The sequence below is a fragment of the Rhinolophus sinicus genome, linkage group LG03, assembly GCF_036562045.2.
Source record: "Rhinolophus sinicus isolate RSC01 linkage group LG03, ASM3656204v1, whole genome shotgun sequence".
Classification (NCBI taxonomy): domain Eukaryota; kingdom Metazoa; phylum Chordata; class Mammalia; order Chiroptera; family Rhinolophidae; genus Rhinolophus; species Rhinolophus sinicus.
The window spans coordinates 19,998,346-20,023,694 of NC_133753.1; the positions used below are offsets into that span (position 1 = coordinate 19,998,346).

The 25,349-nt window shown below is 40.1% G+C and overlaps 1 protein-coding gene across 43 annotated transcripts in view; it reads right to left on the reverse strand.

Annotated features, from left to right (window-relative positions):
• The window catches only part of NRXN3 (neurexin 3), a 1,514,302-nt gene that overhangs the window by 156,214 nt on the left and 1,332,739 nt on the right, over positions 1 to 25,349 (reverse strand). For all 43 annotated transcript variants that reach the window (XR_012494580.1, XR_012494579.1, XR_012494578.1 and 40 more), the window contains one exon: positions 18,412 to 18,583. Coding sequence is in view for 40 of the 43 variants with exons in the window: in XM_074327136.1 (XP_074183237.1) it covers positions 18,412 to 18,583 (172 nt within the window). In the remaining 3 variants the exon portion in view is untranslated. The remainder of the gene's footprint in view (positions 1 to 18,411; positions 18,584 to 25,349) is intronic.

A 25,349-nucleotide genomic window follows, 5' to 3' on the forward strand; every position in this document is an offset into this window, starting at 1 on the left:
AGAATAGCTATACTCCCATTCTGATATCAATGCTCCTTTGTAATGGGACTTTGTTATTCCTCCCATTAGAAGTTGAATTTCTTTTTCCACTCCTTGATTCTGTGTTAGCTCTGAGACTTGCTTTGTCTGGCACAGGGTGTGTTAGCAAATGAGATGTAGGCAGAGGTTTCAGCAGCACTTGTGTAGAAGTGCTTGCCCTCTCATGCTGTTGAAGCCAGAGATTGCCACATGAGGAAGGCCAGTCTAGGGTCCTGGAAGATGAGAGACCATGAGAAGAGAAACCTCAGCCATCCAAGCCTACTCAGTTGGCTCAGATAGCTCAGTTGAGGCCCCAGACATGTGAATAAGGCTATCAAGTTTACTAACTATTGTCATTCCAATAAACTTTAACTAAAAAAAGAAAAAAAAAAAGAGTTCATCCAGCTTCATCTCAGCCATCCTGGAACAGAAAAAAACACTCACATGATGCATGTAAATATGAGCCAATAAATAACAGTTTTGGGTTGGTTCGTTTTGCAGCAAACACTAAAAGACGCATCCAGGAAGTCAGGAAATCCAGGAAGGAAGAGAAGGTGAGATTGTGTAAATGAAGCACCCTCTCTGTGAGGATTTCCATCAAGGCCCAACAGGGGAAGGGAGAAGCACTCAGAGGCTATCTGTGGAGTCAAAAGAGTTTGTGTGGTAAGAGCCTTAAGAGTCCTGGAACAAAGACGGGGAGATGTGGGTCTCTGTTACATATCTTTAGCCCGCTTCATTCTAAAGAGAGAGTTATCAGATCCAAGGGAAAGGATGCAATGATGCAGCTCCTGAGAGGAGAAGGAAAGGTCAAGGCTGAGGGAGCCGGGACAGGGCAGGAAAACTAGAGAAGGACTGATACTTCTCTGATCCCCATTTCGAGATGTAAAGGAAGGGAGGGAAGGTGGTGGGGATTGACTCTATACTCGGTGTGATCAGTAAGGACTGTGAATGTTTAAATTTAAAAAAAAATAGTATGGTAAAAGACGCATTGCCATCAATCCCCCTCGCTTTGAACACACTTATCCCATCTTTCTTGCCACTTTCTGAAGCAGTTCTGGAAGTCCTCTGTCATGAGTATCTTTAGTTGCGCTGTCCTGGCTGCCTCCGTGTACTGAATCCATTCAAGACGTTTACCTTTCATGGTTATTTTGTCTTTGGGGAAGAGCCAGAAGTCACATGGTGCCAGACTATGGTCACTGTAAGATCACCATAAACTGACTTTCACATTTCATGTGTTTCTTTAGCCCTTTTTTGCAGTTTGAAACAAAATTTCAGGCATTGTTCATGATCTGTGATTTATGGCACACTTTAAAACACACCTTCTCTCAACCGTAGCTCACACCCGACTGATTGCACCAAACAAGTTGAAACTTGTCACACACCGTTACTAAGGTTTGACGTACCGCTTCCTGTATTGAAGATCCCTGACTTTCGGTTGGATGGCATGTGGCAGAAGCATTCACCATAATATTTTATCTCACCTTGCAGCTAATAAGGAGCAGACCTAATAAAGGTTCAGGGAACCAGTTATCTGACCCCCATCCATCATTATTCAGATGAGGGATGGACAGATGCTGGTAAGGAGTAGTCTGGACTTGCTGGTAAGATATTGTGAACTGTAACTCCCAGCCGATCAATGGATTTCCTACTCCTTAAATGATTCTATGGGGAACCTAGGGTGAACGCCTTCACTCCCACCCCTCATCCCAACCTTCTAAAAACCAAAGCAAACAGTTGATGTTCCTGTAGGGTATGAATAATCATTGGTGATAAATAGCCTTACCTACAATTAAAATGGAAAGATATTGCCCACCACAGTCCCTGCTAATACAAAACAGTAGAAACAAAGCCAAACACTGAAGACCAAAACCAGACAAAACCCATCCCCACCTCACAACCCTGGCTTTTAAGAAAAACACGCATTGCCTCTTCAATCCTTTGAAAATTTATGGATTAGCTTAAAGCAGCCTTTACAAAGTCATTGAAAAGACTTTAAAAGTCATTTTTCTAGGACTTAATAGCTGGTATCAGAATTGTTTTACTTTGGCATGTGTATGGTTGGACTCTAGAGAAAAGCATCAAAAATGATCAAAATGTAAGGACTAAAGAGCTAAATAAAGAATAAAGACAACTAATATTGCTTAATGTTTTGATTGACAAACACAAGTGACACATACTTGTCAATAATTAGAAATATGTTACGGTTAACGTCATGACTCAAATATTAGTTCATATTATAAATGTGATGATCAGAATAGCAACTTTTAAAAATAAAATTAGGGCTTTTTGTTACACTTTTACAAAAGTGGTTAATGACTACGTAAAATTATCCACATATTTAAAATATTTACCTGTCACCTAGACTCCACTATCCTGTACTGAATATCAGATTTTGCAGGCATGTTTTTTTGTATGAAATTATAATCTCTTTAGAAGCAAGGTTTATTTTAAAAATCTTTTTACACCATCCTCTTCCACAATCCCCTCCTCAACATACAATGACACCAAATGCTGACATATCTTAGGTGCTTAAGAGTATTCACGAAGTTGATGACTATTGCTACCTCAAACAGAGGTGGGTGTCCTGACTCCAACTAATTATTAAATTATTAGCTTTGTAGGTTTAGATGATTACTAAGGTTCTTACACAACCTATGAAAAATCTACAAATTTGAGACACACAAATAATTAATGACTCATTTTAGCCATTTACTATAAGACATTAACAGATAACATTAAATCTTTGCTATGTGAGGAATAGAGCCAAAGATCTGCAGGCTATTTTTAAATTTAAATATATTTATCTGTACTGGGTCAGTGCAATATTTTTTATAGTTACTCATTGATGTGTGTGTGTCCTGTATAGAAAGAGACATATTTTATAAACATCTCAAAGGAAAGAATGCTTTCGTATGTTCTCCATAGAACCTTGTACCCTGAAACAAGAAATAGCTCCTAGATGTCTGTAAAAAATAAACATCCAGGATTTAAAGAAATGATTCAGAATAATTTCAAATGACTGCTCATAATAATCATGCTGAACAAAAGATTTTTAATAGAAGCCAAAGAGGAGAAACCAGACAGATCTATTCTCTTGGTGAAAGAAAGGCAAATTCTATCCTCTATAACATTTCAAATTATACTAGTCAAATTAGAGAAGTCCATATTGTGTAGAAATTTACAAATCAACCAAGGAAATGGACCAGATGACCTAGTATTTTCACCATTCTAACTGTTAGGTTCCTTTGAATTTTACTCTTTCAGAAACCCATTTTTATCTTTGCAATAATGATCCAAGAGATTAAAAGAAGGCCTTCGAGTGACTCAATTTGCCTACGCAAATTCATGCAGTATCTATTGATGTACCATTGCTGTCTTGTCAAAAATCTCTTAGAACACTTGTAAGTATAAGTTATATTCAGGACAAAAGATGAGATGAGTGAGAGGAGAGCAAGCAGTTTTCTTGGTTTTACTCCTATGTTTCCATTTCTGATTATCAGGGATAGTGGCTTATTTAAATCACACTGGAATCCTTACAATTGCGTAGACTTCTACACTGGAATTGAAATTTCCCATCTAACCAAAACTCAAGAGTGTTGCCCAAAGATTGATTTATTTTTTCTTTCAAAGATTTACTTCTGAGTGTGACTCAAAAAGGGAACCTATACACAGTGAGTAGTGAAGAAATGTGTAGATTTACTACTTACTTATTCTGCTTTATCTAATATGTTCTAATTGAATAATGATCCAATTTCTATTATGCAGGCCCTAGTGCAGGGACTTCCAGAGATGGATGCTTCAACTACTTTTAGAGAAGAATTTGAATGGTTTCTGTTAACAAAGGAATGTAGATACCAGGGTTGCTTCTGTCCCTAGAGGTTGTCTGTGTCAACTGTGAGTTCAACAGGTATTACCCTTGCCAAGGCAGTGAGGTTTGAAGGCACACAGTTATTGCTCTAACTCTTGAGCCCTCTAGTCAACAGTTGGCTTATTCTAACTAGCTGCAGAGAGGTGAGTGGCGCAAATCAAGGAATCCAAGTTAGAAGAGAGAGAAACAATGTACGTTTATATTGATTGTTCTATTGGATCAGGAAAAGAAATTAAAGCAACACTAACCTGACAGAATGATGCAACTATATAATGATGCAGCCACCAGTGAGCTGGATTAACCGGCTAAAAAGTTTTGGATGTTGTGTGTCTGGAAGACATCTACAGCTACTACTGCGTTTCAACTAGCCTGCTAGGAAGGTGAGCTTGGAACAAGGGTTGCAGATAAACTGCACAGGACTACTGAGAGTTAAAAACAAACAACAGCAACAACAACTACTGAGCATAGAAACAAGACCGGAGTATTGTCATGAAATTCTGGGATCAGGGTTGGTCGGGACTCTGAGTCAGCCTGTTGGCATAGCACCTGGCTCGGTTCAATTGACTTATTTCAAGAACAGATCTGTTAAGAGTAATTTCAAAAGTCCCTTTATGGACCTAGTTGGAGCTCAAAATTCTCTGAGGTCATACTGGGAGAAAGTCACAAAATGAAGCAAGACTATTAGATTTCTCTTGGTTTATCTCCTCTAGGAGATCTCAATTGCTCCCTGAGGACAATATATCCTTTACCCCGTATTTTCTTTATTTTCACCTCTTCTGGAAGTCCAGCTCCATCCTTACCACACAGAAAACTTAATAAAAACTCCAGCCATTCATTTTGGAAGTCTAAAAGCATTTGGTTCTATTTCAGTTTGTACTTCACTTATATAAATTCCTATTTTATTTGTAACATCATCTCACAACAGTTACACATAGGTTTAAAAATGAAGTATTTCTAAACCTTGGCTGTCTGAGAAGATTTTAGATTTATTTTGACTTTACATTTATATTTATGTTAGATTTATATTTGAGGTATTTTTTTGAAACTTTGGGGGATGCATAAACATCCTCCTTCTTTCTTTTTATCATTTTGTCCAAGTATACTGAGGAATCTACCCTTTGAGACCTGCAGAGAACCAGTTCAGCAATGTAAAAATGTTTTAATAAAATCAGATTTGTTTCAACAAAGAAAAATGTCCCAGTAAAATTCAAAAGTTATTTATAATAATACATTTGATATCTTCCTACTGCTTTTAAAACACATTTATGTATATTCAATGCTTGTAAAGAATGCTCTTTATCTTGGTGTATATTCTTATTGAGTATATGCAGACAATGAAATCAGAAAAAATCTCTAATAATCTCAGTACAGTTTTGCTGTTTAACATTTATTGAGCAACTATTACATAACCATTTTGATTCAAAATAAAAGGGGGTGTGTGTGTTAACCAAACTGTGACTACTTTGCTTGAGCTATTGGAAGCCAAATCTTATAGTATATGCTTTCTATTCTGGTGGTGGGAAATTTGATTTTTGATTGACAACTTTATTATAGTTAATAATGAGGTCAGTAAAATGTGAAAGGATCGTTGCTTTGTATAAATAAAATCTGGTCTGCTTAATTTAATTTTTAAATATTTCTTTTAAATTTGGGAATGCTTGTGTATACGTACACACCCATAAAACTTCATGACCTGGTTCTTGCTCCTTTAATAAATAGGGAAACCAATTCTAAAATCTCTAAAATTCATCAACAGGTAGATGAGTCACACATAAGGAAAGTCCACCCTCAAAATGGCAGATCAGTGGCAGGAAGGGAATTGAAGTGCCAGCAGGAAGCTCCCATCAGCAGAAAAACCACTCAGCCAATGCTGAGAAAAGGAAGAAGACGGTCTCCAGGACTTAGAAGATGGACATAGCAGGGAGCAGGCAGAAGAAGATATAGATGCTGAGAAGTTAGTTGGCACCTTTATGGAGAAGGGAAGAGAATAGACTAGGGCAGGAGAACCAGTGGCTAATAAAAACCCATGCATTCAAAAGAAAAGCATGTTAACGTCCCTAAGGAGAGAGGGATGAAAGTATGCACATATTTGAATCACCACAACTTTTTGTTACTAAGTCGAAGTAACAGAACTAGAGAAATAATAATGCTCTCTGTTTGCTACTTTTCCAATCTTGCTCTAAGCAATGCCTGGCACGACATAAATAAAGGTGGAACTGAATCTCTGTCTTTGGTGTTCAGTTAGGAAAGCAGTGTACGGTTGGGTTTTTGTTTATTTAAGCACAGGTAAATGGATTGCCTGTGCTGTTTATGTATTTCTTTACCCTGAATTAACCTCACCTGTGGGTCTATACTTAGCAGTACTATGCTCTGTGTCTCTGGGATTTAATTTATCCACTTAGAGATTATCCTGCTCCCTTTATTCTAAACCAAAATGAGACAATCCACAAAATAAAGCTGATGGATCAGTGAAAACAGAGCTACAGGCTTCAAAACATGCATGACCTAGAACAAGCATCCCCCAGCTACAACTAAAGGATGAAAGTGGCTCATTTCATTTTTTTCTTTTTTCTTTTTTTGTAAATCATGTTATTAGAACACAGCCATGCCCATTCATTTGTGTATTGTGCATCAGTTGTTTTTACACTACAACAGCAGAGTTAAATAATTTCAACAAAGACTTTATAGCTTGAAAAGCCTATAACATTTATTGTTTGGCTTTTTAGAGAGAAAAGTTTCTAAATAAAGGTGTCAGGGCCTCCATGACTCAATATTCAAATCCAAGTTGGCCCTATCACCTACTTGTTGTATGATACTGGAAAGTATGTTACTTAATCTCTCTGAGACTCAGTTTTCTCATCTCTAAAATGGGAATAATAACAGAGTCTCTTTCCAAACTGCTGAGAGGAGAATTCAATGTGATAATCCACATCCCATGTCAGTGTTACCGCTTATTAATTAATACTATTTCCCTAAAATCCTGTATGTGAGGATGTGTTATAATATCCCCTTATCCAGTATATACAGCTCTCAGATAGTTGTAGGCATTTGAAATGAAGATTTCACCATTGAACTCTGAGAAAATCACATTTCTGTAATGTGATTAAAATGAAAACAAATCTAGTTGAATTAAACATTGAGACCGCAAATGGTGCATTGGGCAAAAGCACATCTGTAATAAATGTTTAATAATGTGATAACAGCATGTGCTGCATGCACTGGGAAGCAATGGTAAATTTCCATGTGTATCTACACGTGTCACCCAAATGAATTTGAGCTCTATATACAATGTAAACTGAAGTGCTCCTGTGAAAGGGGTGGAAAAGTGGGGTAACAGAAAGCAACAGGGTGTACTAACTTATAAATCTGTGTAGAATCCCAGTGTTGACACTTTCTGGCCCTCTGACTGCAACAAATGTGCTCAAACTCCCTGAGCCTTGGTTTATTCATCTATAAAAGAGGGAGATTAATACTTCCCTCCTGCAGCTATTAGGCAGATTACAATAAGTGAAATAATGTCTGAACAATGCCTGCCAATTCGTTCCCTCAGGGTGAAAGGTTTTGGTTGCCACATCACAGTTTATGCTTGTGTATGTCTAGGTAGGGGAGTGGTTTGTTAGCATTGTTTTAGACAGCTGAAGGTCACAGCCAGATTTCATGCCATGCCCACCCTTGTCTGGTCCTCAGGCCCCATCAGGCACTTATGTGTACCCACTGAACCTGGATCTCACCTGAATGAAAGCACCTTCTTGCATTATTTGAAACTGTAGGTGCACTGTAGTGCATTGGAGCATGAGATTTGGTATCCAAGAGATACAGGCTTGAGTTCCGGGTCTTCATATACTAGCTTGTGAGCCTGGGAAAGTTAATCTTACATGCCTGCGTACTCCCATTTGTAAAATGGTGATAAAAATACTCTCTACCTTTTAGGGCTATTGCGAAGATTATATACAAACTCAGTGCAGTGCCTGGCACTTAATAACTGCACAATCAAATTTCAGCATTAAAACTATCTCGTCTGTATACATGCATTCCTATTCCACTAGAATATAAGATCCTTAAGGGCAGAGGCTATGCTTTACTTTCCATCCATATACCCGTCATACGGCATGGATTTACACGTAAAGCAGATTTTGAATACCTATTTGTTGAATGGTAAATGAATGAACGCATGAAGAGATAACTCCATGCAAACCCGTTTCACTGATGGGGTCGCGGGCTCAATAACATGTTTTAATATAAAAGCCAACAGCAGTTAGTAGAAAGATTTCTGAAGTGTTTCTGCTTCTTGAAAGTGCACTATAATGACTTTTTCTGGCCCGTTATCAACGCATTTCTATCATTTGTTTTGCTATGACCTTTAGCTTTTGGCTTGAATCGTCCTTTTCCAGTTATGGACCTAGTCCCTCAGTGTTCTTAGGTAACACTGCATATCAGCATCTGGCAAACCCCTCCATCCAGGTCAACACAGGTCATCAGGGACTACAGTGAGGCTGCAAAAACACCATGTGAAAAGGAAACGCATCCCCTGGAGCAAACTGTACACAGGACTGGGAATGTAATCCATTCCACATTAACTGCATGGACTGAAGATTAGATGCCTTTTTGTCCTTGACTCATTCTCTCCTTGTCCTCTGACCCTCCTTTCCCTCTGCTTCAACCTGCTGGGATATTGACAGGGATTTAAGAGGAGTGGAAAGTCTTTATCTCGTTGAGATGCGCTGCAATATGATTACTATCGATTGAGTGATTTACAGTTTAGAGCGCCTCTTTCATTACTCTCTGCGCTTTACAGAATTTTAAATGACATAGTGTATGTGGATATATATTATTATTATTGGATATTTATGTACCACCTTTCTCTAAGAAGCTAAATGTTCTTTTCAGATTTTAAATAACTAGAAGGATCTTGCAACCTTGTGCAAAAGTTAAATTGAAGAGACTGAAACAAGAGAACTTTTCCAATAAATAAAGCTATGCTCTTGCATGGGCGCTGGGAAAGTTTATGTTCACTTAATTCTGGGGCAAAGGGAAAACAACATAGGGTAATTGCATTCTATGCTTGGGGTGATAATTCTAGGTTTTCATAATTAAAGACAAATTCTGCATGCCAGAGTTTTTATGTACTACCTAAACTGGAGCTTCTTTGTGACAATAGGACAAAAAACAAACAAACCAAAAAAAACTAACAGTCTTGTAATTCACTTAGCCTGGCTTTGAAATTATGCAATATTTGATGATTGTTTTAATTTGGGAGAATTTGTGTAATTGCAGATGCCTTACATAGAGTAAGATCTTATTAGCATTTATGTCACACTATCTCAAGTGAGTGTAATTTAAAAATCATGTAAAGGGTGACCACACTGTATTTCTAAACTTGAAAGTATTATTCCATGGATTTGGCTTAATATAAATAAACTCATTATTCATAGAAATTAAGAAATATGTTTCCTTAGTTAAATGGTACCTCAAGTGACCTTCAAATGTCTCATTTATTTCATCGAATCCCTAGACTTTATATAATATGTAAAATATTTAACTTTATAGTTAAATTTTTATCATGTGGCTTTTAATTTGTTAAAGTCTATCTTCCCCTTTAAATACCAAAGTAGTCTACTAAAGATGAGAAAATCATAAACCTGGACCTAAGTCTAAGTTGTGCATCTTATAAAGTCCTATAGAAGTTTCCAGTAAAATTATTCTTTTGCTCAACAACTCTCTAGATCAAAAGCACTGCCCTGTTCACAAATCAATGCTGGATCAATAATATCTTTCTTTACTATAATTGCTACCATATTACTTGATGTAAATCTTCATCATTATAACAAGCTCCTTTGTGTGTTATTTCATTATTTTATAAATAACCTTGAGTCGTGTTTTAGCTTAATGTCTCAGGGCCATGTGCCTTGTGTCATGTGCCATGTGTTTGTGGGTTTCCTTCCCTCTATTCCAAGTATTCTTCTATTCCACAGGCTGTCACACACACACACACACACGCACACACACACACATCCTACGTTGACCATTGAACAATGTGGGGGGTGTTCAGAGGTGCCGACCCCTACACAGTTGAAAACCCATGTATAATTTTGACTCAACTACTTATAGCCTACAGTTAACCAAAAGCTTTACCGTTAATATAAATAGTTGATTAACACATATTTTGTATGTTATGTGCATTATATACTGCATTCTTAAAGTAAGCTAGAGAAAAGAAAGTGTTACTGAGAAAGTCATAAGGAAGAGCAATACTTTTACAGTATTTATTGAAAAAAAAGTCCATGTATAAGTAGACGCGTGCAGCTCAAACCTGTGTTGTTCAAGTGTCAACTGTATAGTCTTGTCTTTGTGTCTCCTGGGTAGTTATATTTAATTTCAGCATTAGCCAGGAGCCTACAGTTTGCCTTGAAATACTCATCGGCTTCTAAGAGACACTGACAGGGAGAGAAAGGCTCTGGGTTTGAGAGCAGGAATTGCATGGATGGTCCTCAACTTACAATGATTTTATGTACGATTTCTCGACTTTACGATCGTGTGAAAGTGATACTTGCAACAGAAACTGTACTTTGAATGTTGATCTTCCCATGGGCTAGCGATGTGCGTGGGGATACTCTCTCGCACGCTGGGCAGCAGCAGAGAGATGCAGCTCCCAGGCAGCCCCGCCATGACCAGGGTAAACAACCGATACTCCATAGTGTATTCACTGTGTTAGATGATTTTGCCCAACTATGTTCTGAGCATGTTTAAGGTAAGCTACGCTAGGCGTGATGTTTGGTAGGTTAGGTGTATTAAATGCATTTTCCACTCACAATACTTTCAACTTAGGATGGGTTCATGGAGATGCAACCCCATTGTAAGTTGAAGAGTGTCTGTATTTAACTTGTAAGATGCGAGGCTATTCACCTTGTAGCTGGGAATTCACAGAAGAGAAAGGTTTACCCAGTAGAATAAAAACAAAATAAAACAAAAAAAACCTAAGTGCTCTCCCTGCTCTCCCATCCCTAAGCAAGGCTGTTAAACAGCAAAACAGACTTTCATCTAATAAGGCTCTTCCTGTCTACTTAGATACGACACTAGAAGGTAAAACGGGATTGTGAAAGGTAAGAGGCTGCTGAAGTCCCAAAAGGCCTAAAGGATGTTGTGAAGGAAGCCAGATGTCATAAATGGCCATGGGAAGGGCTAACTTCTAACTTGGCAGACATTAGAGATTTAACTTGAGAGAAACATTCTAAATTGTCAAGATTTAGGTTAAGACCAGAATTTCTGCATCAGGCAAGTGTCCCAGGGTATCAAAGGGAATCCATGAAAGGAGCAGAGTATGATTAAAAACTGGGGTTCTCAACTCAGGGGGTCTTGGATTGGAATACCAGGACTTTCACTCATGCTGGGAACCTGGCAAGTACCTAAGGTCTCTAGGACTGTTCCTGATCTATGAAATGAGAATAAAACTAACACTGACCTCAAGGGTTGTAGCAAGGCTTAATAAGACGTGCATGGAGAAGGGAGTGTATAGTATTCGGTTGGTACAAAAGTAATTGCGGTTTAAAAGGTTAAAAATAATTGCAGGGCTGGCCCGGTGGCTCAGGCAGCTAGAGCTCCATGCTCCTAACTCCGAAGGCTGCTGGTTCGATTCCCACATGGGCCAGTGGGCTCTCAACCACAATGTTGCCAGTTCACTTCCTCGAGTCCCACAAGGGATGGTGGGCTCTGCCCCCTGCAACTAGCAACGGCAACTGGACCTGGAGCTGAGCTGCACCCTCCACAACTAAGACTGAAAGAACAACAACTTGAAGCTGAACAGAACCCTCCACAACTAAGATTGAAAGGACAACAACTTGACTTGGAGAAAAATCCTGGAAGTGCACACTGTTCCCCAATAAAGTCCTGTTCCCCTTCCCCAATAAAATCTTTAAAAAAATAAACAAATAAATAAAAAATAATTGCAAACCCCACAATTACTTTTGCACCAACCCAACAGTAACCATCAGTTTGTTCTTTGTATCTATGGGTCTGTTTCTGTTTTGTTTCTCATTTATTTTGTTCTTTAGATTCCACATACAAGTTAAATCTAATACGATATTTGTCTTTCTAAACCAATTGGGTGAAGAAATTGTGGTACACACATACAATGGAATATTACTCTGCCATAAAAATAATTGCAGTCTATAAGGTTAAAAATAATTGCAAAAACCACAATGACTTTTGCACCAACCTAATAAATGCCCAACAGAGGCAGCCATAACCATCTGGATGAATTGGCCGAGAGACGGTAGCATCTGCTATTTCTTGCAATCTCTTAGGTAACATTTCCGTGAATCCAGTGGATTTATTACCCTAGTGACTGTGTGATGACAAAATACATTCGATGAGTTCAGAAGGTATATGAAGGTACCTGCCCATCCATTTATTAATGATGGAACTGAAGATGTACGCTTTGTACAACAGGTAAAAGGAAGTAAGAGATAGAATCCTCCAGTTCTGCGCTGTGCAGTGCCAGTCGCCAGCCACCAGCCTTACTGTGCTGGCCTGAGAATGGAACGAGAAAATGTATTTAAATCCCTCAGGGCCTAGGACATCATAACCGCACAATGAAAATAAACATTCAGGGCCTCAGTCACACCAGCCACATTGCAAGTGTGGCTACATGTGGTTAGTGGTGACCGTTTTGAGTAGCACAGTCTGAAAGGAGAAACAGACACATTTTTTGCTTTCTAAATACCAGTGATTCTCAAACTTAGCTGCATATAGAATCACTTGGGAGCTTTTTAAAAATATTGATGCCGGGACCAGTGCTTCTCAAATTTTACTCTGCACATGAATTACCGGGGTACTTTGTTAAAAGACAGATTCTGATTCCGTAGGTCTGGAGTGGGCCAGAGATTCTGCATTTCTAACAAGCTCCCAGGTGATGCTGTCGCTCCTGCTGCTGAGCCATGGACCACACTCCAGACCAATTAAATTAGATGACCTGGAACTGGGGCCTGAGCGCCCGCAGTTTATTAAAAGTTCCCAGGAGAATCGCATTTGCAACCAAGTTAAAGAACACAGCTTCTCTCCCTCTCTCCTTCGATCCCTCTCTCTCCTCCTCTCTCCCTTTTCCCCTCTCTCCCACTCTCAGATTTTTAAAACATTTTTTTCACCGAAGACCGACCCCAGCAAGTTGAAAGTCCCTTGGAAATAGAAACTCACCTGCGTGTGCCTCCTAAGTCATTCCTGATCAGTGAAAAAGAATGACGATTTAGCAGTGCAAATATCTGGGCTACACTGGTGTAACTGATTAGTTGATGCACGTGGTGACCAAATGTTGCACCAACCTCTTTATAAGATGGTTTTAAAATGTATACCTAGCAATGTGCAAACACACTCATTACATAAGCCTCTCTCCAGTTGCCATTACATCTCTGCAGTCTGGAAAATCATGTTCAAATATGGCTTTCCTCCCTGGCTGTATTTATACTTCTCATTCTCTTTACAGGACTTCACGATCTGTTTCTTCCCCCCATTGAACTGAAAGTAACACTAGTCCTGAATGGATGAATAAGCAGGTAGATGGGGCTTGTTTTAATGTGTGCTGCAAATCTGGCAAGGCTTCAAATGTTTGTAGCCAAAGACAGAAAGAAAAGGAAAGAAAACCTCCTGGTTAGGAAATAATGAAAACCCAAGGCCTGAGAAATGTCAGCACTCTCCAAGTACATAGACTTGTTTTTAACCCTTCACAGGCTCAGGAATCTAGGATGAGATGTGCACAAAGAAACTTCTCTGACCCCCCATGTATACTGTCTACACTATAAAAGGACAATACGCATTTGAAATAAAATAGGTTGCAGGCTTTCTCTAACTCAGTACTTCTCACCAGGAGATGGTTTTGCCCTCCCAGAAGACACTTGGTGTTGGAGACAGGCGACTGGCATGTGGTGGGTGGCAGTCAAGGGTGCTGTTAACTATCCTCCAAGGCATAGGACAGCCCACTACAGCAAACAATTACCGAGGCCTAAATCAAGAGTGCCAAGGTGGAGAAACCCCGCTGACTGACCTAGTCCAGGCAGGGACTTCTGTTTGAGAATACTTTTGATGGAAAAACCAAAACAAAACCAAAACCAAAAAAATAATTAGTGTCAGTATCAATAAAATCATGACTCCAAGAAATAGAGAACGGTGCAGCAAATGGGAGGCAGTGGAATCGGAAGACCGGGATAGGAATCTTGGCTCTATCCGCTACGCTGTGTGATGCTGGGGAGGTCATTTAGCCTCGCAGAGCTTCAATGATGTATCCTTAATGTGAGTTTGGTGGCAATACTCATACCAAACGCTGTTCCCCCAGGGAATCGAGCGAGGCTCCCGTGCCTCTTTGAGCATCAGTAAGCACTACAACAGTGTTGTTACGTTCAATCCCTGTAAAGACAAGGTTTTGTGGAATCTGACACATTCAAATACAAAGAGGGAGTTTTCCAATCTAGTGTCTGAGAAAGGGAGCCCCTTCGATATCATTTTCATGTCCTGAGTCGGGTGGTCAAACAGGATTTAAGCTTAGGTCATCAGTGGGCATTTTATTGACTGAGGGAGAGCTTTCCAGTCCAGAACACTTCAACCGAATTGGTACGCAATATCAAGAGTAGAAGAAAAAGAACTGAGACCCTATTCTCCTCAGAACCACCTGCCATAGGAAGGTGGAAAGTCCTACACATGGGAGCTGCTTATCAGTCTTCACTTTGCAGGAAGCCTGGCTCTGACCTGGAGAACCTCTTACTGTACCGTGCTCAGGGTTCTAATGGCCCTGATGACACAACCAGCCACCCACTCACCGCAGAGACCAGATCTTTAACAATCCCATTCAGCCCAGCCTCTCAGGGGGCCTAGAGCTGGGGCTAAAATTAATTCCTCATGCTCAACTTACCTTTCACCTCCCCTCCCTGGTTCCCACCACTGCATTGTGTTAAGACAGTAATCAGAGGCTTCATAAGGAACATTTATCAGTGCCTGGATGCCAGCTCTGGGCTGAGTCGTCTTTTATGTCCCTCTCCTGTTCCTCAGCCTTTCTATTTTCAGATTCAAAGAATGACATTGCTTTTGAGTTCTATTTCCCAGAAGTAAGTGATATAAGATTCCGATGGCTATAGAACTATTTTCATTGTGGATCCTTCCTGATTCACAAAGAGCATGTATGCTACATGCCCCGTGCCCAGCTGGTTTCTAAATATTTCACAGTGGGATGTTGCAGTAGAGCCGCATAAAATCCCATAAAAGCCCATGAAAAGATTCTGGAGTTGACCCATTCATGCTGATGCACAGGGAGTCGTTGAGTAGGAACAATACCCTGAGAGCATGTCTTCAGAATGAGATCACTTCCATAAATATTCTATAGGAGCTACTCTATTTACTATTTAATCATTAGCAACAGACAAGTAGCTCAACTGCACTCCTCTGGATGGTTTCTATACTTTCTATTACTATCAATAACATAGAATAGCTTGGGAAAAGTTGAATACATCACTTTTGTAGAAACAATGTCAAGATGGACCAGGTGGCTTTGTGTTTTGATGTCCAGATACAGGGGGTATTTTGAGCTTTTGGTTTAATACAGATTTATTAAACATGGCCAGGTTGCTCTAATGATGCTTTAAATTTCATTCAATGGAGCCTTTCAGTTGCACAGGGAAGCGGAAGCAAAAGAAAATTAAGTATCCAAAGCTCCAAAGGTGAGCCACTCCTAGGAAGTCTTGAAGGAGTGGAATGTAAAACTAAAATGCTGCACTTTCCAATACGGCTTTCCAGTCTAGGCAACAAAGTATCATGAGAACTCCTTTAAATACTCAGTATTCTTTCCAGGGCTTCATGGAAGCACACGGCCATTGTTGGCCAGCAGACAGCTTGCATTCATCACGAATGAATCTTTTAGCACAGCTAAAAGAACTTTTTGTTTTGAAAATAGGATTTTCAACTCTACCTTGTTGAATAACTACCTTTGTGTGGTTATTGATATTAACCTTTGTAATACGGCACTTAAAAAATAAAAATAAAAAAGGACAAACCTAAAACGACACAAGAAGAATAATGCTCATTTCTATCTACGCACTTTTCAAAATGTCCCCCAAATGGCTATGGGAGCAATAGTGGAAATTGTGCCCAGCTGAGAACTGGAGAATCTGGTTTTAGTTCTGTCCCTCGTTTACTATGTGACTTTATGAAACACACAACATCTCCCTGGGTCTTTTTTTAAATTTGAAATGTAGACTAAAAATATCTACTCTATCCAATTTAATAGTCAAAATTAAGTAATCCATAGCAGTGAATGTGTAATAGTAAAAAGATGCTACCCAAATGTTTGGTAGTTCTCATAGGTAATATTTATTGATTATTGACTTAACTGACTTAGCATTATGTTGAGCATTTTACATGTATTCAACTCACATAATCTTCACATTAACCCTGGAAAGTAAATATTATCATTTCCCCATTTTATGGATTATGAAACAGAGGCTCAAGAGGTTAGATAACTTGCTTAAAGTTTGGAACTGGATCACCTAAAAGGAAGAATAAGCACTTATTTAGAGAACAAAGAAAACAGAGTAAAACATAAGAATGCGGGGAGAAAGAATCTGGTATAGTTTTAATGCATTATAATAAACATCAAGAAGAGAAATCAGAATTGTTAGAAATTCTTACACTTATTTTATGGTTTACTGTTATATTTTGAATTATAAGTGGAGAAAGGCAACAGATATATCAGTGTTTAGGGCATTTCAAGGTCGTAATCCAGCCTGCCTTTGGCTCACAGCTGATGGCACCAAGATCCCAACTCCAGCCAGTTGCCTCCAAAGCCCATATTTATCACTGTTATAGTGTATCATGTCCTGTAATAATAACACTTATAATTACTAAATAACAGTTACCAACAGTTACTAGTAATAATAGTTTTCAATGGGGCGCAATACCATTAAAGAAAGCTTTCTTTCCCCCTGTTTTGGAAACATAGGAAGTAACACAAAATGTGGAACTGAAGATACAAAGAAGCACACAGCAAGGGTCACTGGGTTTCTTACATATCCGTGGCTTTCAAATGACCATTAAAAGACTGCTACTGCGGGCAGCAAACTCCCAGATACTATATTAGCTCAGGGCAAGTGGTTAACATCAGTTTAGAAATCTTTGAAATTCCTTGTAAAAACATAACAAACCCTACAGCAACACTAGCAGGGCCAATGATAATATACATGGAGAGACATTGATTTTTTCCTATGAGCAAATAAACAGCTTTTAAGATCTCCGGCTGTTTTGATTCTCCCCATCCCCCACCCCTCCCAACCACCAGAGTTCAAGCAAGAAGCATTTAAAAATCAGGTCTATTAGTGTCTAGTGAATTTGGATGACGATAAAAATTCATAGTAGCTGTTAACATCTCTGGCTGTCTTCACAGGATCAAAGATAATTGCATAAGGTCATTTTTGTGCCTTAATTTAAGGAGTACAAAGAGTATGACAAGAGACTCCCTGCAAAGGCTGACGGGATAGTGTGTGGAGACTCAGAGGGTAGGCAAATGGGTAAACGGGGCTTTCTGCTTCAATAACTTGGGAGTCTTGTAGGCTGTTTGTGGATGCTACCGTAATTCTTCAAACAGACACAGGAAGGCTGGCTATTTGGGGAAAAAACCAGCAGCACAGCTACTTTTGATTGGCCAGAACATTTATGATCAGAATTCAGGGCTCTTTTCCTGGGAGAAGTGCGAGATGAAAGGGAACATTAAGGGCTTATTTAAATGATCTCTTTTAAAGAAGGCAACCTTTCCTCCCATTGCCCTTGATTGGGCCATCTGGCTTTGGGAGTTTGTTGGCAAATGCTCTTTGACTATAAAATGTAAACAGATGATTAACCCCTCTCCCTCCCACACCAGCATGTTTGCTATTAAAACACTTACTAGGACCAGTTTCTGACTATCACGGCAGGCTTAGCGAAAATGGAAAAAGAAAAAAAAAAAAATTGCAAAGTCAACCAAGTAAATGCAATTCCACCCTTAATTTTTCTCTCTCAGTTGTTGCTCTGACTTGTTGTTCATCCATTCGAGTTTAGTAAAGTTCCTTTCACAGTCTTTCTGCAATCTCTGGCCACCTGTACCTTCGGCTAAATCACACCACAAAATCCAGATCTCAAATGGATTATTCCATGATGATTGACAATAGTGCATGGTAGAGATGGAGTCCCTTCCCTTCCCTGCTCATCATTTGCGGTGCCCTGGGAAACCTACAGTAATTGTCTTTGGTATGAGCCAGTCAGGCAGTATTGGGTTAACAAAAAAGGTTCAGTGCATAGTTAGTAAGTCTCCAGAAGCTCCCTACACTGGATCAAGTCCTAAAAAAGAACTTATCTTCCCATACAAAATCAAAAAGAAAAAGAAAAACAAAAAACAACACATGAATATGTGCTTAATATTTAGTGCTTTATGATTTGGAGATGGTCATGAGAAAAACCACCATTTCAAAGTAAGACTAGGAAAGCAAAAAAAGTATGGTCCCTGAGAGCAAAACATGTACCTGTGGGATAATGCTCATTCACGGGCCAGTTGTCCACCTGGAGGGTGGCGTTGCCGCCGTTCCTGGTGAAGCGCACCACGTGGTATTTACCGTCATTTACAGGGGTTCTTTCCTCTTTGATGGAGATATCAACTGTGCCAATATTGAAGACAACTCCAATTTTCCCCTGTTCCTATAATAAAGAAACACAAAAGGCATAGTTATCAATAACCACAAGGTTTTCTCCCTTTAGAGTTGATCCCCCAACTAACAATGAATGTGTAGGTACCCAGAGGGGGCCAGCAGCATGAAGTTAATGGCAGTAGCCTACATTTCTCCATGGGCTTTCATCCTAAACATAAAAACCACAGGTAGAAATCTACCCAGATTGTTCTCACAGGCTGCACTGCTCAGGTTCCATCATTTCATTGCCGTCAACAGCTATCAAAGCTGGAACCACAGAACTGCCTGGCCACTGTGGAGTGACACTGTAAAGTTCATTTCTGGGAGGTGAATTAGGCCTGCGTTCTAGGAGAGGCTAATAAGACACCGGACCCTAGATCTCCTCACAGTTCAGATTTAGGATGAAAGAAACCTGCTTGCACATTTTGGGTCAAGGCCAAGGGGCTGGGTACAGAATCATGAGGAATCAACAGCAGAGGAACTAGCATCATGGAGCAACTCCTGATGACACCTTCCCGTAGGTCAAAAACACAAAGAAAATAAATGTATCCTCAGTAGAGGCCAGTGAAACTGAGCTGGTGCTTTCAGAGTCAGATCACTGTCACCCTTCCCATACTTGTAGCCTTACTCCTAAGATTAATTTAAATACAGATATACTATTCAGTGCTATAGCTTCATGTTACACAGCAGAGGGTGTCTCTTTGGCTCCAAAAGACTTCTGGGAGGAAAACACAGTGGATGCCAGAAGACTAACACTGTGGTAATGAAGGTGATGACTACGGTGGTGGTGGTGGTGGTGACATCATCCACCTCCTGGGAAGTGAAATGCTCAAGCATAAATAACAATGCTATGAAAACTCTTACTCTTCTCTAATAATTGGCTACAACCAAGAGTTGGAATTAGTATTCTGATAAGACATAAAAGTAACCTTCCTGATCAGACATGATCAGTCTTTTGCAACCTCTTGGCAAGGTGTCACAGCACGCAGAGTGTCAGAGGGACGGAAGCAAGGAGAGAAGGCAGACATCTTTCTCCATTTCTCTAGCTGTCCGACTTATTGGCTGAGAAATAGGTTGGACATTCAAGGATAATTTAATTTAGCTGTAATTCTGATGTTCTACAAGGCTGAGTCGCAACATTTGCTCGCATAGTCTTTGTTACCCTCAGTTTCATAATTGAAGCAGAAGGAGAAGAAGGAGAATGAGTAATGGGATGAGGGGAGTGAGAGGCAGGGAGGAGGAGGAGGAGGAGAAAGAGAAGGATATGGGAAAAGAAGTCCAGAATCCACATAAACTAAGGTGTCGGAGAGATGTCACTGAATCTCAGATTTAGAACTTGGTTCATCCATTCATTCAGCACATAAACATAATGTTGATTAAGCACTCACTGTGCTTCAAGCCAATCAATTAAAACTTCTGGTGACATTTCAGGTGCTGGTTTCCATATAGTTTGGTATGCTTCACTTACTTTTCCAAAAGACAGCTTTTCTCAACCTGCCAATTTTCCTTCAGTACATGAACACATCTTGTGTACAACCAAAGGAGGGACGAGTACCCAGGAGTCTTGATCTTAGAAAGGTGGAGTCTAGGCTGATCAGTACAGCCTGCTTTCAGCGTGCATGGATGCTGATACAGGCCGGACACCATGGCTTCCTTTGTGCCCTGTTGCATAGCACACAACGCAAAATGACGTCTGTTCTCTGGGGAAAAAATTCTGTTGCCTCCCTACACGGTGACTAAATATACTCGTGATTTCTAATATCCTTGTTTATTGTGATGTTACTTTCTCAGTTTTGCCTAATTTTATTTTTTTCACCTCTGCATTTCCACCACTACACGGTACCTAGCATTAAAATATGATGCATGGCGTGGATACATGAACCTACGAACAGGATTTTTTGTGTGTTTTTCATGCCCACAATTAATAATATTATGATCCATTTTATTCTTACTCATTAACTCTCTAGGAATTCAGAAGAAAACAGCATGGCTTTTCTGCTTTCGCTTGCTTAAAGAATTGGCATTCATTTCTAATGGTGTGTGTGTGTGTGTGTGTGTGTGTGTGTGTGTGTGTGTGTGCTGGTACTTAGTCACCCTCGTCCCTAAATAAGCAAAGCTAGAATAACCTGAGTCAGAATCTGTTTAGCAGAATGCAAGGACTGGGGGAGTTAGGAAACCATGACTGCAGACACCATTTCTCCTCTGCCCACCCCATAAATGTGGGTTGTTTATAGCACCATGGTTCTTCGTTGAGAAACCATTGTATAAATCCTGAATGCATGGAAAGGACTGCTGGCGATTCAACTCACTTCTGAGTCACTAATTAATCCTGGATGGAGAGCAGTTTTAGGGGAGAGAGACCTTTAAACCAGCATTCTGCAGCTTTTCCGCCACAGCGGTGGCAAAGCCCAGTTCTAGCTCAGTGAGCTGACTGATCAGCGCGATATATTCTTTGGAAGATTCTTTGCAAGATCCATAATAGATTCGGGGACAGAAAAGATTTAATCTCTGCCAGAATAAATATTTGGTCCTTATCTGAGGCACCACACATTCGCCACTGTAATCACTGTTTCAGAGAGGTCTTTCTATACCAGTTAGCACGCTGACCACGTCAGGAGAGACCCTTACCCAAATGTTTCATTTTGTTTCCTGTGGTGGTGAGTGTGGCTGTGTTAGGCCACAGATATGGTCTCTTTCCTCGTAGGAAATTTCATTACTGCAACCTCCTGGTCATGGGACCACAGCGTCATTATAATCTGTGGCTAACTGCTTTGTCTCAGTTCATTATAAGCCTTGTGACAAATAGCCATATAGGAGACCAGGTTAGAATCCATCACGCTCAGCTGCCAGGAAAATAAACTCTGCTGGTTCATGTGTCCAGAGAGGAGAAGATATGCGAGAGAAAAACATTGGTTTTGGAGTTAGCCCTGACTGACCTGAGAAAAGTCACTTAATGTTTCTGACCCATTTGTTGATAATATATTATGGAGACAAGATACCAGCTTTACATACTTCATAGAGCTCTTACAAGGCTGAAATAATACGATTAATATGAGAGGACTTTATAAATAGTAAAATATTACACAAATATAAGGGATAAATGAGATCAACAGAAGAAACCATCTAATCATTTGACCATCTGTAACACTGATAATTAGACAAATCAATTGGTTCAAAAGGATGAACACGGGTTTCAGCATAGCACGATTCAAATAACACCTCTGACTCGGAAAACTGCTTGACCTTGGGCAGGTTATTTAACTTCTGATTTTCCTGCTAAAAAAGGGATGTGTGGAGGAAGGGAATGGCTACGTCTGAAGCTTGTTGTGAGGCTCTTAGAAGAACACATATGTATAAAACACCTGGCAAGCGGCTGTACCTACTTTGGGACCTCAGTCAATGTCAGTCATCTTTTCCCTTATTCGTGTAGTTGAAAGTAATAGCATGAGCTGGAGAGCTGTTGGTTTGGCCACACTGTCATCAAGAAACAGTGTGAAAAGAAACGTAAACTTTAGCAAACAGAACATTAAAAAAACAACATTTGTAAAGTTGATGTCTTGTCACAATTTGGTAGTTGCTCTCCCTTCATGTTGCTTGGTGCCTTTTATAAGCCCTTCCAAGACAAGCAAAGCGTAGCTGCAAATACAGCGTGACTATAAATTTTCATAACTCCATACCCATCACCATTAAAGTTGCTATGAAGGCAATCACTTCAATAGATGTTCTTCCTCAATATTAAAAACAAAGACAAGTGGTAAATCAGAAGACATTACCAAAGAATCCTCAAGTGCATGCAGGAAGAAACTGAATGGTGCAGAAAACAGCTGTCTTGAAATAGCCAATAAGTCATCCTTCACCAATAATGACTGTTTATGAGCCCACCTGGTTCCTCAGATTAGTCAGGTTCCAGTTTTCTGTTCCTCCATCAGCCATATCATGGTTATTGCTGTGGAAGTGACCCAAGAGATGCTACCAACACTGGGGTCAGATTTCAGCAGCAAAAATGCACAGGGAGAAGAAAAATCCTCAGGAATAAAGATTTCCCTGAAGGCGATCACTTCATTCATCCCCAAGTGTCCCCGGGGAAGGCAGAATGCACCTTCCACTATTGTAGAAAATTGCAGCTGACAGAAATACAACTGGAACTCTCAAATGCGTGCCAGGGAGATGTGCAAAGGAAGCAGCTCTCAATATCTTAACTTCTAGGCTTCGCACAGAATTGTGCTAGGCAATGATGCAAGGAGAACAGCATAAATGTGAACTCTCTTGGGTTCAGACAGTGCCAGGTCTACCTTACCCATTTCAAAGTCTGGGTCATAGTAGATAAAGTCACCAGTGGTGCTGTTTACCTCATGCCATGCACTTAATTATTGATGTGAGATCCTCCAGAGTTCTCCCACTTTCTCTCAACCCTATACCAAACAAATTCCTGGCAGTGGCTTCTTTGTCAGCCCATGTCATTGAGTGAGGATGGCAGCAAGCCAACTTGCAACAGACATGGAACATGACTGAGAAACAAAGTGTGATGGTTGATGTCACCAAAAATTGCAAGCTATTTGTAACTGCAGCATAACACACCACCTTGATGGACAGAGTAGGCACTCAGCAAATAATTTTTGAATTCTCACAATTACCCTTCAGATTTTATAAGTTAAAAAGATAACTGGGAATTCTCCAACTAGTAGGAGACATATTCAGGTCTGTCTGACTTTAAAACCCATGGATTTTCTACCATGTTATATTTTGGTCAGATTTACGACATGCTGCAATTGGAATTATTTATATAAGATAGTATATAGATTACATATTATATATTTTATGTTTGCCTGACCTAGACAGACAGCTTAACTTAATTGTGTGTATCTCAAATAAAGGAATCCGAGCAGGTGCTAGTAAATGTTTGTTAAATTAATGGATAAGTGAATCAATTAATAATGAATTAGAATGTGTGGTTGTGGTAGAAAAAAAATGTGCTAATAAGTTTTTATGCCATGAGAGGCTAAATAGGATTTGAACAATATAGGATAAAGTAGAGAATTGGTCACTCATATTCAGACTTTTTGGCAATAAATCTTAGGCAAAACATATAGTCTCATTGTGCTTTATATAAGCAATCAGTAAAATACAAAAAGATGAGGTACACGTTACTTGATTCAATAAGATAATTTTGGCTGAGAGAGGATTTTATTGAGGCTCTCTAAGATAAAACACCCTGCATTAAGGACACACTATGGGCTCTTTTTGTGGCTGTTAACTCTTTCAGCGAAAATCATCAGTGCATTCTTTCAATATTAATGGTCTTCTTGTTCTAGACCCAGGACAATTGTTTGCTAATAGCACTGAGTGTGCACTTTGGGTGTTCAGAGCCGTGTATTATTAAAGGATTGAAGAGCTCTGAGAGATTAGGTCTCTCCCTCAACAAGTCTAAGATAGAGAATAAGCCCATCCGAAATCACCCGAATTGACAAGATGCCAGCTACATAGCTTGGAGAGCATTGGTCCTTCACTATCCTGCCATGACAACGACCCAGTCTCTTCCCTTGAGGAGCTTCAGTGTGGCTGTGACAGGAAGGGCCAGGGAGAAGAAAATGTCTGTTCTGAGCTCCAGAAGCCTTTAAAATTTAGAATCAGAAGACTTGAGCCCAGTCAAAGCTCTGCATCTTGGTGCCAAGGTCATCCTGAACAGGTTCCTCAACTATCTGTATCACAAGCTATTGGTATGAACAAGGAGCTTAACAAGAATAATAATAATAATACCTGTGCTAAATGGTACTTCAAAGAAATGAATAAAATCTTGGCAAATTCTGACGTGCTCTGCAAAGGATGATGTGACAATGACGGGAATGGTGTGTGTGGGGGGGTGAAGTTGGTGATAATAGTGGGGACGTGGGTTTTGCACCTACAGAATGCTTCCCTGTTTGAAACGACCATCTCCCATTCAAGACCATCAACTCCAGAATCTGTATAGATTGTCCCGGGAAAAATTCACATTAAATGACTTGGAAACGAATTCTGTTTTCCTAAATCTGCAAGGGTCTCGATGACCTTTGCACCCACCCAGCAAAATTGCCTCCACTTCTCCCCCTGCCTGCAGCTGCACTTCCCTGATGTTTTGCTGATGTCTGGTTGTGTGAGGTCAATCAATTAAAGTGGATTAGATCCACAGACTGAAATACTAACAGCGGGCCAAGAGAGATAAGACTGATAAATAGCTCAAGACAGCTTCATCTCTAACTATAAGCAAAGAGAGAGAGAGCGAGAGAGCGAGAGCGAGAGCGAGAGCGAGAGCGAGAGCGAGAGCGAGAGAGAGAGAGAGAGAGAGAGAAAGCAGGGATGACAACTTGACAACTTAGGACAACAGGAACTATGACCTGAAGGGAGGAAGCAAGGAAGGACAAGACAGCTGGTGCAAGTAAATAAGAGGCAAGTCACAGCCATGGCTCTAATAGTCACTGGCCACAGACTGCCATCCTGAGCGATCAGGTGCTTCAGACCTACTCTGAGCATTCACTTCTCTTCCCAGACCCCAATGTCACACTGCCTTGTTTGGTAGTCAAGTTTGACGACAGAGCAAACATTAAAGCTCATTTCCATAGGAGGCCCAGTGTTACACCACGACCTGGAGCAGTCTCCTGGCAGGATTCAGGTGACAGCTGGCAGGGCAGTGCCGACTGAAACCCAGTGCAGGCAGAACATCTCCCATAATGCCTGGCTCTCCCCCCCGCCCCCGATTTCTACCACAGCTGTGAGGACACCACCCCAAGACCGTCATGAAG